This window comes from Leucoraja erinacea, chromosome 1, assembly GCF_028641065.1.
Source record: "Leucoraja erinacea ecotype New England chromosome 1, Leri_hhj_1, whole genome shotgun sequence".
Lineage (NCBI taxonomy): Eukaryota > Metazoa > Chordata > Chondrichthyes > Rajiformes > Rajidae > Leucoraja > Leucoraja erinaceus.
Window position 1 is genome coordinate 167419781 of NC_073377.1, and position 14061 is coordinate 167433841.

General features: G+C 55.9%; 1 protein-coding gene across 1 annotated transcript in view; it reads left to right on the forward strand.

Moving 5' to 3' along the window:
• Nucleotides 1–10523: 10523 nt before the first annotated feature.
• Nucleotides 10524–14061, forward strand: part of abhd18 (abhydrolase domain containing 18) — a 49667-nt gene continuing 46129 nt past the window's right edge. The window contains exon 1 of the mRNA XM_055647645.1: nucleotides 10524–10642. Within this exon, the coding sequence (XP_055503620.1) occupies nucleotides 10551–10642 (92 nt within the window). The 5' untranslated portion in view covers nucleotides 10524–10550. The remainder of the gene's footprint in view (nucleotides 10643–14061) is intronic.

Below are 14061 nucleotides of genomic sequence, written 5' to 3' on the forward strand. Positions count from 1 at the left end.
CTATCCCTCTCTATCTCTATCCCTCCTCTATCTCTATCCCTCCCTATCTCTATCCCTCTCTCTCTCTATCCCTCTCCATCTCTATCCCTCTCTCTCTATCCCTCTCTATCTCTATCCCTATCTATCTCTATCCCTATATCTATCCCTCTCTATCTATCCCTATCTCTTTCCCTATCCCTATCTATCCCTGCCCCTATTTATCTCTCTCTATCCCTATCTCTCTCTATCCCTATCTCTCTCTCTATCTCTATCCCTATCCTCTCCCTATCTATCTCTATCCCTATCTATCTCTATCCCTCTCTCTATCTCTATCCCTATCTCTATCTCTATCCCTATCTCCTTCTCCCCCCCCCCACTCCACTCTATGACCTTTGCCCCCCACTCCAGCTGCCGCTTTCCCGATCGCTGATTGGGCGAGCGAGGACGCCACGTGACAGTGGCAAGATGGCTCTATCCCTCTCTCGGGATGATCGACAGGAAGTCTCTATCCCTCCCTCTTGTTATCGCCGCTCTCTCTATCCCTCTCCCTCTATCCACCCCGGGACAGTACCAGCCGCTATCCCTATCCCCCCCTCGCTCACTCTACCCCTCTCTATCTCTATCCCTGCCCCTATCCCCCCCTCACTCTATCCCTGGCCTCTATCTCTATGCCCCCCCCCCCCTATCCCTCTCTCTCTCTATCCCCTCTCTCTCTCTAGTATCCCTATCCGCTATCCCCTCCTCCTCCTCTCTTCACCCCTATCCCTGCCCTTATCCCTATCTATCCCCCCCCTCTCCACCCCGGGACATCCCCCTCTCTATCCCCTATCCCCCCTCTCTATCTCCACCCCTCTACAGTACTATCCCTCTCTCTATCCTCCTCCCTCTCTATCCCTATCCCTTCACCCCGGGACAGTACCAGCCGCTGCCCCCCCCCCCCCCCTCACTATCTCTACCCTCTCTACAGTATCAGCCGCTGCCCCCCCCCCTCCTCTCCCCCCCCCTCTACAGTCTCTCTCGCTCCCCCTCCCCCCCCCCCCTCCCCCCCCCCTCTCCTCTCCCCCCCACCCCCCTCCCCTCACTATCACCCCGCTGCCCCCTGCCCCCCACTCTCACTCCACCCCGGACCGTATCAGCCGCTGCCCCCCCCCCCCCCCCCCCTCTCACTCCACCCCCGGACAGTACCATTGCGCGGCCCCTCCCCCCCCCCCCCCCCCCTCTCTCCACCCCGGGACAGTATCAGCCGCTGCCCCCCCCCCCCCCCCCTCACTCCACCCCGGGACAGTATCAGCTGCCCCCCCCCCCCCCTCACTCCACCCCGGGTACAGTATCCAGCCGCTGCCCCCCCCCCCCCCCCCCCCCTCACTCCACCCCGGGACAGTATCAGCCGCTGCCCCCCCCCCCCCCCCCCCCTCACTCCACCCCGGACAGTACCAGCCGCTGCCCCCCCCCCCCCCCCCCCCCCCCCCCCCTCACTCCACCCCGGGGACAGTATCAGCCGCGCTGCCCCCCCCCCCCCCCCCCCTCACTCCACCCCGGGACAGTACCAGCCGCTGCCCCCCCCCCCCACCTCACTCCACCCCGGACAGTATCAGCCGCTGCCCCCCCCCCCCCCCCCTCCCCATTCCCCCCACCAACCACCCCCCCCCCCCCCCCCCTCTTCCCCCCCCCCCCCCCCCCTCCCCTCTCTCCACCCCGGGACAGTATCAGCCGCTGCCCCCCCCCCTCCCCCCTCACTCCACCCCGGACAGTATCAGCCGCTGCCCCCCCCCCCCCCCCCACTCCCCCCCGGACAGTATCACCCGCTGCCCCCCCCCCCCCCCCCTCACTCCACCCCGGGACAGTATCAGTCGCTGCCCCCCCCCCCCTCACTCCACCCCCGGGACAGTACCAGCCTCTGCCCCCCCCCCCCCCCCCCCCCCCCCCCCCCCTCACTCCACCCCGGGACAGTATCAGCCGCTGCCCCCCCCCCCCCCCCCCCCTCACTCCACCCCGGGACAGTACCAGCCGCTGCCCCCCCCCTTACCCCTCACTCCACCCCGGGACAGTACCAGCCCCCCCCCCCCCCCCCCCCCCCCCCCTCCACTCCTCACCAGCCTCCACCCCGGGACAGTATCAGTCCGCTGCCACGGCCCCCCCCCCCCCCCCCCCTCACTCCACCCCGGGACAGTATCCCCCGCTGCCCCCCCCGCCCCCCCCCCCCCTCACTCCACCCCGGGACAGTACCAGTCGCTGCCCCCCCCCCCCCCCCCTCACTCCACCCCGGGACAGTACCAGCCCCCCCCCCCCCCCCCCCCCTCCTCACTCCACCCCAGGGACAGTACCAGCCGCTGCCCCCCCCCCCCCCCACTCCACCCACCCCGGGACAGTACCAGCCGCTGCCCCCCCCCCCCCCTCCTCTCTCCACCCCGGGACAGTATCAGCCGCTGCCCCCCCCCCCCCCCACTCCACCCCGGGACAGTACCAGCCGCTGCCCCCCCCCCCCCCCCCCTCCCGGGACCCCCCCCGGACAGTACCAGCCGCTGCCCCCCCCCCCCCCCCCCCCCCCCCTCACTCCACCCCGGGACAGTATCAGCTGCCGCTGCCCCCCCCCCCCCCCCCTCAAATCCACCCCGGGACAGTACCAGCCGCTGCCCCCCCCCCCCCCCCCCCCCCTCACTCCACCCCCGGGACAGTACCAGCCGCTGCCCCCCCCCCCCCCCCCCCCCTCACTCCACCCCGGGACAGTACCAGCCGCCGCTGCCCCCCCCCCTCCTCACTCCACCCCGGGACAGTATCAGCCGCTGCCCCCCCCCCTCCTCCTCACTCCACCCCGGGACAGTATCAGCCCCGCTGCCCCCCCCCCCCCCCCTCACTCCACCCCGGGACAGTATCAGCCACTGCCCCCCCCCCCCCTCCTCACTCCACCCCCGGACAGTATCAGCCGCTGCCCCCCCCCCCCTCCCCCACCCCGGGACTCCACCCCCCGGACAGTACCCCGGACAAGTATCAGCCCCCCCCCCCCCCCCCCCTCCTCCTCTCCACCCCGGGACAGTATCAGTCGCTGCCCCGCCCCCCCCCCCCCCCTCACTCCACCCGGGACAGTATCAGTCGCTGCCGCCGGCCCCCCCCCCCCTCACTCCACCCCGGGACAGTACCCAGTCGCTGCCCCCCCCCCCCCCCTCACTCCACCCCGGACAGTACCAGCCCCCCCCCCCCCCCCCCCCCCCCCTCCTCACTCCACCCCAGGACAGTACCAGCCGCTGCCCCCCCCCCCCCCCCCACACTCCCACCCCGTGACAGTACCAGCCGCTGCCCCCCCCCCCCCTCCTCACTCCACCCCCGGGACAGTATCAGCCGCTGGCCCCCCCCCCCCCCCCCCCCCCTCACTCCACCCAGGACAGTACCAGCCGCTGCCCCCCCCCCCCCCCCCTCACTCCACCCCGGGACAGTATCAGCCGCTGCCCCTCCCCCCCCCACCCTCACTCCACCCCCGGGACAGTACCAGCCGCTGCCCCCCCCCCCCCCCCCCCCCCCCTCACTCCACCCCAGGACAGTATCAGCCGCTGCCCCCCCCCCCCCCCCCCCCCCCCCCCCCCGTCCACCACCCCGGACAGTATCAGGCCGCTGCCCCCCCCCCCCCCCCCTCCCTCCTCACTCCTCCCGGGACAGTATCAGCAGCACTGCCCCCCCCCCCCCCTCACTCCTCCCCGGGACAGTATCAGCCGCTGCCCCCCCCCCCCCCCCCCCACTCCACCCCCCCGGGACAGTATCAGCCACTTCCCCCCCCCCCCCCCCCCCCCTCACTCCACCCCCCGGACAGTATCATCCACTGCCACTGGCCCCCCCCCCCCCCCCCCCTCACTCCACCCCCGGGACAGTATCAGCCACTGCCCCCCCCCCCCCCCCCTCCCTCCCTCACTCCTCCCCGGGACAGTATCAGCCGCTGCCCCCCCCCCCCCCCCCCTCCCTCACTCCTCCCCGGGACAGTATCAGCCTTGCTGCCCCCCCCCCCCCCCCTCACTCCCTCCCCGGGACAGTATCAGCCGCTGCCCCCCCCTCCCTCCCTCCTCACTCCTCCCCGGGACAGTATCAGCCGCTGCCCCCCCCCCCCCCCTCCCCCTCACTCCTCCCCGGGACAGTATCAGCCGCTGCCCCCCCTCCTCCTCACTTCACCCCGGGGACAGTATCACGTGTGACCAGGTTCACTTCTGTCTGGGCGGGCGGCCTGATTTGTTTGAGTGAATGAAGGTGATGATCTGTTGACGGTGGAGAACATTGGCGTCTCAGTATCGAGGAGAACAGCTGGACCCGGCACTGTATCTTAATGTGCTTTGGTAACTCAATGTTTTCAGTGAATATTAAAGTAATGAAATCGAATATCATAGACAAATAGGAGCAGGAGTAGGCCATTCGGCCCTTCGAGCCAGCACCACCCCCATTCAATGTGATCATGGCTGATCATCCAACTCAGTATCCCGTACCTGCCTTCTCTCCATACCCCCTGATCCCTTTAGCCACAAGGGCCACATCTAACTCCCTCTTAAATATAGCCAATGAACTGGCCTCAACTACCTTCTGTGGCAGAAGGTGCTAATCTAGAGATCATGGCTAATCATCCCCAATCAGTACCCCGTCCTGCCTTCTCCCCATATCCCTTGATTCCTAAGAGATACATATTTATGTGTATATATTTATATAATGGTATACGGACACACTGATCTGTTTTGTAGTCAATGCCTACTATGTTCTGTTGTGCTGAAGCAAAGCAAGAATTTCATTGTCCTATCAGGGACACATGACAATAAACTATCTTGAATCTTAAGCTAAATCTAACTCTTGAAAACATCCAGTGAATTGGCCTCCACTGCCTCCTGTGGTAGAGAATTCCACAACTCTGGGTGAAGAAGTTTTTCCTCATAGAAACATAGAAATTAGGTGCAGGAGTAGGCCATTCGGCCCTTCGAGCCTGCACCGCCATTCAATATGATCATGGCTGATCATCCAACTCAGTATCCCGTACCTGCCTTCTCTCCATACCCCCTGATCCCCTTAGCCACAAGGGCCACATCTAACTCCCTCTTAAATATAGCCAATGAACTGGCCTCAACTACCCTCTGTGGCAGAGAGTTCCAGAGATTCACCACTCTCTGCGTGAAAAAAGTTCTTCTCATCTCGGTTTTAAAGGATATCCCCCTTGTCCTTAAGGATTTCCCCCTTATCCTCATCTCAGTCCTAAATGGCCGACCCCTTATTTTTAATCTTCAAGTTCGCGTTTATTGTCACTAAGGTACAGTGAAATGTGATTGTATGTACAGGTGCACAACCTTTTATCCGAAAGCCTTGGGACCAGACACTTTTCGTAATTCAGAATTTTTCGGCTTTCGGAATGGAAGATTTTTAGCGTAGATTTTAACGGCTGGCTCAGTGGTAGAGTGCTCGGCTCGTATCCGCAAGGTCGCGAGTTTGAGCCTAGATCCCGGCAGTTACTCGATCGCGAGTTTGAGTCTTCAATGTAATTTTTTCTTGCAGAATAGGAGAGAATAGGGAGGGTTAGGCTGGGATCATTCTCTGCGAGATGATCTTAGTGCGGGAGACAAGTGTAGGAGAGGTGTACTGACTGTGTGGGCAGAACTTTGGAAGTGATTGCCCACCATTCTCAAAAGCCGCTGTGTCTCCCTGTCCCTCCAACTCCAGAGGAATCCGCTGCCCGATGGGCCGCTACGGTGACAAGTGGCAGTTCGCCCACAGCCCGAGCTGCGCCACCTCATCCGCAACCCGGGTTCCTCTGGAGTTGGAGCGGGGCTGGGCTAGAGTTGTTGCTGGCTGTGAGTCTCTGGGATCTCCGTGCTTGCAGTGGGCCTGGGGGTCGGTGTCCCGATGAGGGGGCGCAGCTCGGGCTGTGGGCGAACTGCCACTTGTCGCTGTAGCGGCGCATCGGGGAGCGGCTTCTGGTGGTCCTGACGTCTCTCAGCTCCTGTCCAGGGGGGTGGCCGGAGACGTCAGGACCAACAGGAACCCGCTCCCCGATGCGCCGCTACAGCGACAAGTGGCAGTTCGCCCACAGCCCGAGCTGCGCCCCCTCATCCGCAACCCGGGTTCCTCTGGAGTTGGAGCGGGGCTGGGCTAGAGTGCTGCTGCTGGCTGTGAGTCTCTGTTATCTCCGTGCTTGCAGTCGGTGTCCCATTGATCCTGACGTCTCCGGTCACCCCCCTGGAATGGAGCTGAGACTGGGAACTGTACCGCCCTTGCCCCCTCCCTCTGCAACTGCAAACAACCCCACAGTTCCCAGTCTCAGCTCCTGTACAGGGGGGTGGCCGGAGACGTCACAGCCCGAGCCATCAGCTTCTGTCCCTACGGGGACAGCGGAGAGCGTGTTCCTCTGGAATTGGAACGGGGCTGGGCTGCTGCTGGCTGTGGGTCTCTGGGTTCTCCGTGCTTGCAGTGAGCCTGGGGGTCGGTGTCCCGTTGGTCCTGACGTCTCCGGTGACTGGCACTGGCTCCAACGTGAAGACAGTGCAAAGCCCCCGCGCCGGTGCAATGCGCGGGGAGCTGGGGAGGGGAGGGAAGGGGTCACACACATGGCCGGGAAGCAGAGGGGTGTAGGTGGGGTGAAACTGAAGGGAGCGACAATTTGCTGCTGCCTGCCTGCTGAGTTAAAAAGTTCCCACGCAAGACTCACGATACACTGTGTATCGTGAGTCTACCATGGGAACTTTTTAACTCAGCGGGCAGGCAGCAGCAGATTGTCAATTATGAACCCTCCCGCGCAATATACCCTCACCTTCTATTTTATGAATGGGGATTTAGTTCCCCTTTCTTCGAGGACCGACCGGAGGTTCCGCTGTCACCTCTGCGGGCCGCCCTCAGTGAACGTTTTCAAGGACTGAAAAAATGTCCACTATTCGGAGGTTTTCGTTATTTGGATCTTCGGATAAAAGGTTGTGCACCTGTACTGGCTACTTTTATAGACGCTGAGGGCATTCTTACAGGTAAAAGTGTTCATAGCAACGCAGATTTACAATTAAAACAAAAGTTTCCCATTTAACCAGCGAAGGCACTATTATTGTGGCTTTCTTTAAAAGCTTAACAAATTAATAAATGGTTTCTGAGAATGAATTTTCACGAATTACTAAACTAATTGAACAAATGAATCATTTAGCCATTTGAATTGTGAATTGTATTTCAAAATGTTTTTGTAATCTTATGCCTTAAATAACACAACGTCATTTTAATGTGACATTAAGTTTTGTTTTCCAAACGACACTGAACTGTTGGATGCCTAATGTTCATGTCATGAGATCAGAAGTTCACGGCTTCATCACTGGAATTAATTTCTATTAGATGTTGCGTTTTTTTAAATCCAGGGGCCACTTTCCCCTCTCAGATGCAGAAGATCACAAGGCAATTTTTTTTTTAAAGCAAAAGAGGAACATTAATAAATTGGGAAAATTCTCTGCCACAGAAGGCAGTGGAGGCCTATTCACGGGATGTATTCAAGAGAGTTAGATTTAGCTCCTGGGGCTAACAGAATCAAGGGATATGATGGGAAGAATGCAGGAACGGGGTACTGATTTTGGCTGATCAGCCATGATCATATTGAATGGCAGTGCTGGCTCGAAGGGCCGAATGACCTACTCCTGCACCTATTTTCTATGTTTCTATGTAAAAAGCTAATTTGGTCTCAGTTGTAATAATATGCCCACATCTGGGTCCCACACTTTGTGAAGTGGATAAAGGCATGCAAACACGTATGGAGGCCTGTAAACAGTGGTTTCTACTTCAATGACAATGCATAATTAGCAACTTTGTAGATGACACAAAAGTGGTTGGCATCATGGATAGTGAAGAATGTTATCAAAATTGAAGCATGATCTTGATCAGTTGAGCAGATGGGCTGAGGAATGTTAATGAAGTTTAATACAGATAAGTGCGAGGTGTTGCATTTTGGGAAGTCAAACCAGGGGAAGACATTCACTGTGAATGGCAGGGCTCTGGGGAGTGTTAGAGAGCAGAGGGATCTAGGAGTGCCGGTACATAGTTCCTTGAAAGTGGCACCACAGGTAGATTGGGTGGTCCAGAAGGTTTTCGGCACAGAGTACTGTGTATAGGGAGGTTGCACAGCAGTCGAGGTCATGACCCGTGACCCGTACTGTTGCCACGCAACGCCTTCTGGAGTACAAGCGGTGAACGTCAGGTAAGCACTATGGCCGCCAGTACCTGGACTCCACGCTGGCTCTCAGCACCTGGACTCCACGCTGACTGGTTCTGGGTGGGTGGAGGGACCAGTCTGTTCCCAACTCTGCTGCAGCTGATGGGGACGTTGCCAGGTTTTCGTCCCCATGTGGCCGCGGCCCCGCTCCACCTGGCCCCGTGTGTGGGCGCTGCCTACCCACAGCCCGTCACATTGCGGTTGCACAGAGGGAGATGGGTGCGGAGGGTGGCCGTGGCCGGACAGCGCTGACCCTGGGGGGAGAGTGGGGGCTGTCCCGAGGGATGCGCTCCTTCGGCTGCTTGCACCTTGGTGCTCGGGTTCAGACTGGAGGGTGACTCCAGCACCAACCGGGCGGTCGTGGGCCGGGACCTGCCCTCAATCCGCCGCACGCTGCTCTTTTGCAAGTCAGTTAGCAGCAGTGATTTGGGAAGTCAAACCAGGGGAAGACCTTCACTGTGAATGGCAGGGCTCTGGGGAGTGTTAGAGAGCAGAGCGACATGGACCCCCCCCCCCAGCATATTCCAATCACACAAAAATAAGCTTGAAGAACAACCTCTTTACAAAGGGAGATCAGAAACTGCTCTTATTTCAGTGAAAAATGGATGACCCCTGGCTTGTGTAACCCTGCTGTACACCCTGAGTGTTTCTCCATTTACAGCATGGATTATGCAGGTTCTTCAGGCAAGAGGAAGGCGACGTTGGCCGCTTTTTGGTCAATACTTTTTGTGACGTTCTCAGCTCAATTCTGCACTGTTGACTGGGAAACCTATTTATAAAACTAGACTGGTTTCCAGCAGGCTAGTATGGACATTGTGGGCTGAATGGATTCTTGGCTGGCAGCTCAGTCACTGAGACCACTCACACACTCTCACTCACACACACACACACACACACACACACACACACACACACACACACACACACACACACACTCACTAGCACTCACACACACTCTCACACACACACTACACACACACATACACACACACACAAACACACACACGCACACGCACACGCACACACACACGCACACACACACACACCCCCCCACCCGGGGTGTTAACACTCTTGATCACTGCAAAACTACCGTCAAGGACGTCTTTCACTCTATCACTCGCTGTCTTTTGGCCATTACAATCAAACTAAAACATGTGCACCAATGGAAAAAGTAAATCAGCAGCAGTCTGTGGAGACTGTCTACAGTAAATCTTCGTTTTTGTGGACATCTTTATAACGGATTTCAATTGTACAGGACGGACCTACCAAACCTCAACACTAGGCTGGACTGGCGACGCCATCCCTGCCCGGCCCCCACTGTTTCCTCGGCTGCGCCTTCTGACGCTACCCCCGGCCGCACCTGTTGATGCCCACCCCGTCCGTTTCCTCGGCTGTACCTGCCGACACCACCACTGGCAATACAGCTTCCTCAGTCGCGCCGGGATTGACTAGATAAATTATGAGATGGTAAATCCTCGGGCTAGAAAAGAGGATATAATCACAAAATAAGAAGTCAACTTTTTAGAACTGGGATGAGAAATGTCATCATAGCATGAAATTCTCCACATCAACTATATACACTCAGTTTTTGCTGAATTTGATATAACTTTAGACTCGATGGAATTTAATGGAGAAGGGCAGCACAGTGGCGCAGCTGAAGGAGCTGCTGCCTCACAGTGACGGAGACCCAGGTTCGACCCTCTGTGTAGTTTGCATATTCTCCCTGTGGCCACGTGGATTTCCTTTGGATGCATGCCATAACCAAGGACGTGGGTTTGTAGGTTGATTGACCTCTGTAAATTGCCCCAAGTGTGTAGGGAGTGGATGAGAAAGTGGGAGAATATAGAATTAGTGTGAATGAGTGATCAATGGTCAGAGTAGACTTGGTGGACCAAATGGCTGTTTCTCAAAGTGCAGATGAGGTACAGGATTGGCCATTATCTAATTGACTGTATGTACACCAGCTCCTATTGTATTCTTGTATTCTCTTGCATTTATTTTCATAATATTATGGAATTAGCAAGTGAACAAGAGAAAAATGTCAACAGAAATATAACTGGTGGTCATACTCCTTAGGTCAAACCAATTATTATGCTTTGGGGATGTACCCTAATATTTTTCCATTATGGTTTAAGAATCTGAGAATGTACGTAGAAAATGAATGTTTGCTATGCATTATCTTCTACATGATGTATATCATTTGTAGAGTACTTAATTTTAGCTTTCATTTGTAGTCAACGGAAGAGACAATTTTGAGGATTTTTTTTTCTCTTTTCATTTTAATCATGTTATTATTCTTTTAACATGTGCATTGAATATGTGATTTAACATGTAATCTTTTGTCTTTAATTAGTTGCGTTTTAAATAATTGGATCTTCTGATGGGTGTCAGTAAACTGGACGTTCTCTGCAGGCGATTTCTTCTTACAAAACTTTTCATCCAAGGATGGGGGAAACCAGATGATCTCAGAAGGTATTTGAGATATAATTTCCTGTTTATTCCATTCATTGCAATTTTAGTATCTCGCTATTGTAATAACCCAGGGGACAACTTTTATAGCCAGTCAGAGTGATGAAATGCAAAATCATAAAACTCTTCATCCAGCAAGCTCCAATTTTAAAAGATTTTCCACACTAATCTGGGTAGGATTTTTACAGAGAGCGATAGGGACCTAGGGAGTACTGTGGATCAGAGGGACAGGCGTACATGTACATGAGAATGTAAAAGGCATGATTAATAAATATGCAGATTACACTAATATAGGTGGCATGGTTACGCAATGAAGATGGTTTATAGCGGGATTAATCTTGATCAGCTGGGCAAGTGGGCCGAAGAATGGCCAATGGAGTTTAATTCGGATGTGTGTGAGGTGTAGAATTTTGGGAAGACGAACAAGGGCAGGACCTTCACAGTAAATTGTAGGGCCCTTGTAAGTGTTTTAGAGCAGATGGATCTTGAAGTACAAATACATAGTTCCTTTAAAGTGGCGTTGCGGGTAGGTAGGTAAGCATTCTTGCTATTGAGGGCGTGCAGCGTAGGTTTACAAGGTTAATTCCCGGGATGACGGGACTGTCATATGCTGAGAGAATGAAGCAGCTGGGCTGGCACACTCTGGAGTTTAGAAGGATGAGAGGGCATCTCATTGAAACATATAAGATTGTTAAGGGCTTGGACACGCTAGAGGCAGGAAACATGCTCCCAATGTTGGCGGAGTCCAGAACCAGGGGCCACAGTTTAAGAATAGCAAGAGAGTGGTGAGTTTGTGGAATTCTCTGCCTCAGAGGGCGGTGGAGGCAGGTTCTCGGGATGGTTTCAAGAGAAAGCTAGATAGGGCTCTTAAAAATAGCGGAGTCAGGGGATATGGGGAGAAGGCAGGAACGGGGTACTGATTGTGGATGATCAGCCATGATCACATTGAATGGCGGTGCTGGCTCGAAGGGCCAAGTGGTCTACTCCTGCACCTATTGTCTATTGTAGGGTAGTGTTGTAGACGTTTAGCACTTTGACATTCATCAGTTAGGGAACTGAGTAGAGAAGTTAGGACATTGTACAAGACATGAGTATTGCATTTGTTTTATGTCACCACGCTTGAGTTCCTCTTGGTTAGATGCAGACCGTTCTATCTGCCCAGAGAGTTCACCTCCACTGTTGTGACTGCAGCCTATATCCCTCCTGATGCTAATGCCAAGCTTGCAATGAAAGAGCTGCATACTGCCATTAGCAAACAACAGACGCACAACCCCGAGGCAGCCTTCATTGTTGCGGGTGACTTCAATCACTCCAACCTGAAGACTGTACTCCCCAAATTCCACCAACATGTATCCTTCCCCACTAGAGTAGACAAGACACTGGACAAAGTCTACACCAACATGGCTGAAGCTTACAAAGCCATCCCCCTCCCCCACCTTGGTCAGTCTGATCACGTCTCATTGTTCCTGCTCCCTAAGTACTCCCCACTCATCAGACGGGTTAAACCAACTGTAAGGACAGTTAAAGTCTGGTCAGAGGAAGTGGACTTCACACAGTGTTTTGGAAACACTGACTGGAAGGCGTTTGCAGCCCAGGCCACCCTTGACTCTCACACGGACATTGATTCCTACACATCCTCTGTTCTGGACTTTATAAACTCCACCATCAATAGTGTCACCTCCCTCGAACAGGTGACCATATACCCGAATCAGAAGCCATGGATGAACAGCGAGGTCAGGCTACTGCTGAAAGCACGGGACACCGCTTTCAGGTCAGGCGATGCTCGAGCCTACAGTTCATCCAGGGCTAACCTGAAGAGGGGCATCAGGAAGGCCAAGCACTGCCATAAGCTCAGGATTGAGGAGCACTTCAACAACAACTCCGACCCCCGACGCATGTGGCAAGGCATCCAGGCCATCACGGACTACAGACCCTCCAACATCACCCCCACATCCAGCGACGCCTCCTTCCTTGAGGAGCTTAATCACTTCTATGGCCGCTTTGACAGGGACAATCTAGAGACAGCCATCAAGGCTGTGCTACCTGCCAATCACCAACCCCTCACACTCACCCCCTACGACGTGTACGTGGCACTGAGTAGGACTAATGCACGTAAGGCTGCTGGCCCTGACGGCATCCCCGGGCGCGTGCTCAGAGCCTGTGCTGCGCAGCTGACAGACGTCTGGACTGACATCTTCAACCTGTCACTTGCCCAAGCAGTTGTCCCCACTTGCCTTAAAGCCACCTCCATCGTGCCAGTGCCAAAACACTCCACTGCGGCAAGCTTCAACGACTTCCGCCCAGTTGCACTTACCCCCATCATCACCAAGTGCTTCGAGAGGCTGGTCCTGGCACACCTCAAAAGCTGCCTACCCCCCACACTGGATCCCTATCAGTTTGCCTACCGCAAGAACAGGAGTACGGAGGATGCCATCTCAACGGCACTTCACTCCGCCCTCTCCCACCTCGACAACAGAGACACTTATGTAATATTGCTGTTCATCGATTACAGCTCAGCATTCAACACCATTATTCCATCAAAACTGATCACCAAACTCGGTAACCTGGGCATCGACCCCTCCCTCTGCAACTGGATACTGGACTTTTTAACCAACAGACCCCAGTCTGTGAGGTTAGACAAGCACACCTCTTCAACCCTCACCCTGAACACCGGCGTTCCTCAGGGCTGTGTGCTGAGCCCCCTCCTCTACTCCCTCTTCACCTATGACTGCACACCTGTACATGGTACTAACACCATCATCAAGTATGCAGATGATACAACGGTGATTGGCCTCATCAGCAACAACGATGAGCTGGCCTACAGGGAGGACGTCCAGCACTTAGCAGCATGGTGCGCTGACAACAACCTGGCCCTTAACTCCAAGAAGACCAAGGAGCTCATTGTAGACTTCAGGAAGTCCAGAGGCGGCACGCACACCCCCATCCACATTAACGGGACGGAGGTGGAACGTGTTTCTAGCTTCAGGTTCCTGGGAGTCAACATCTCCGATGACCTCTCTTGGACCCACAATACCTCTACTCTGATCAAGAAGGCTCATCAGCGTCTCTTCTTCCTGAGGAGACTGAAGAAGGTCCATCTGTCTCCTCAGATCCTGGTGAACTTCTACCGCTGCACCATCGAGAGCATCCTTACCAACTGCATCACAGTATGGTATGGCAATTGCTCTGTCTCCGACCGGAAGGCATTGCAGAGGGTGGTGAAAATTGCCCAACGCATCACCGGTTCCACGCTCCCCTCCATTGAGTCTGTCCAAAGCAAGCGCTGTCTGCGGAGGGTGCTCAGCATCGCCAAGGACTGCTCTCACCCCAACCATGGACTGTTTACCCTCCTACCATCCGGGAGGCGCTACAGGTCTCTCCGTTGCCGAACCAGCAGGTCGAGGAACAGCTTCTTTCTGGCG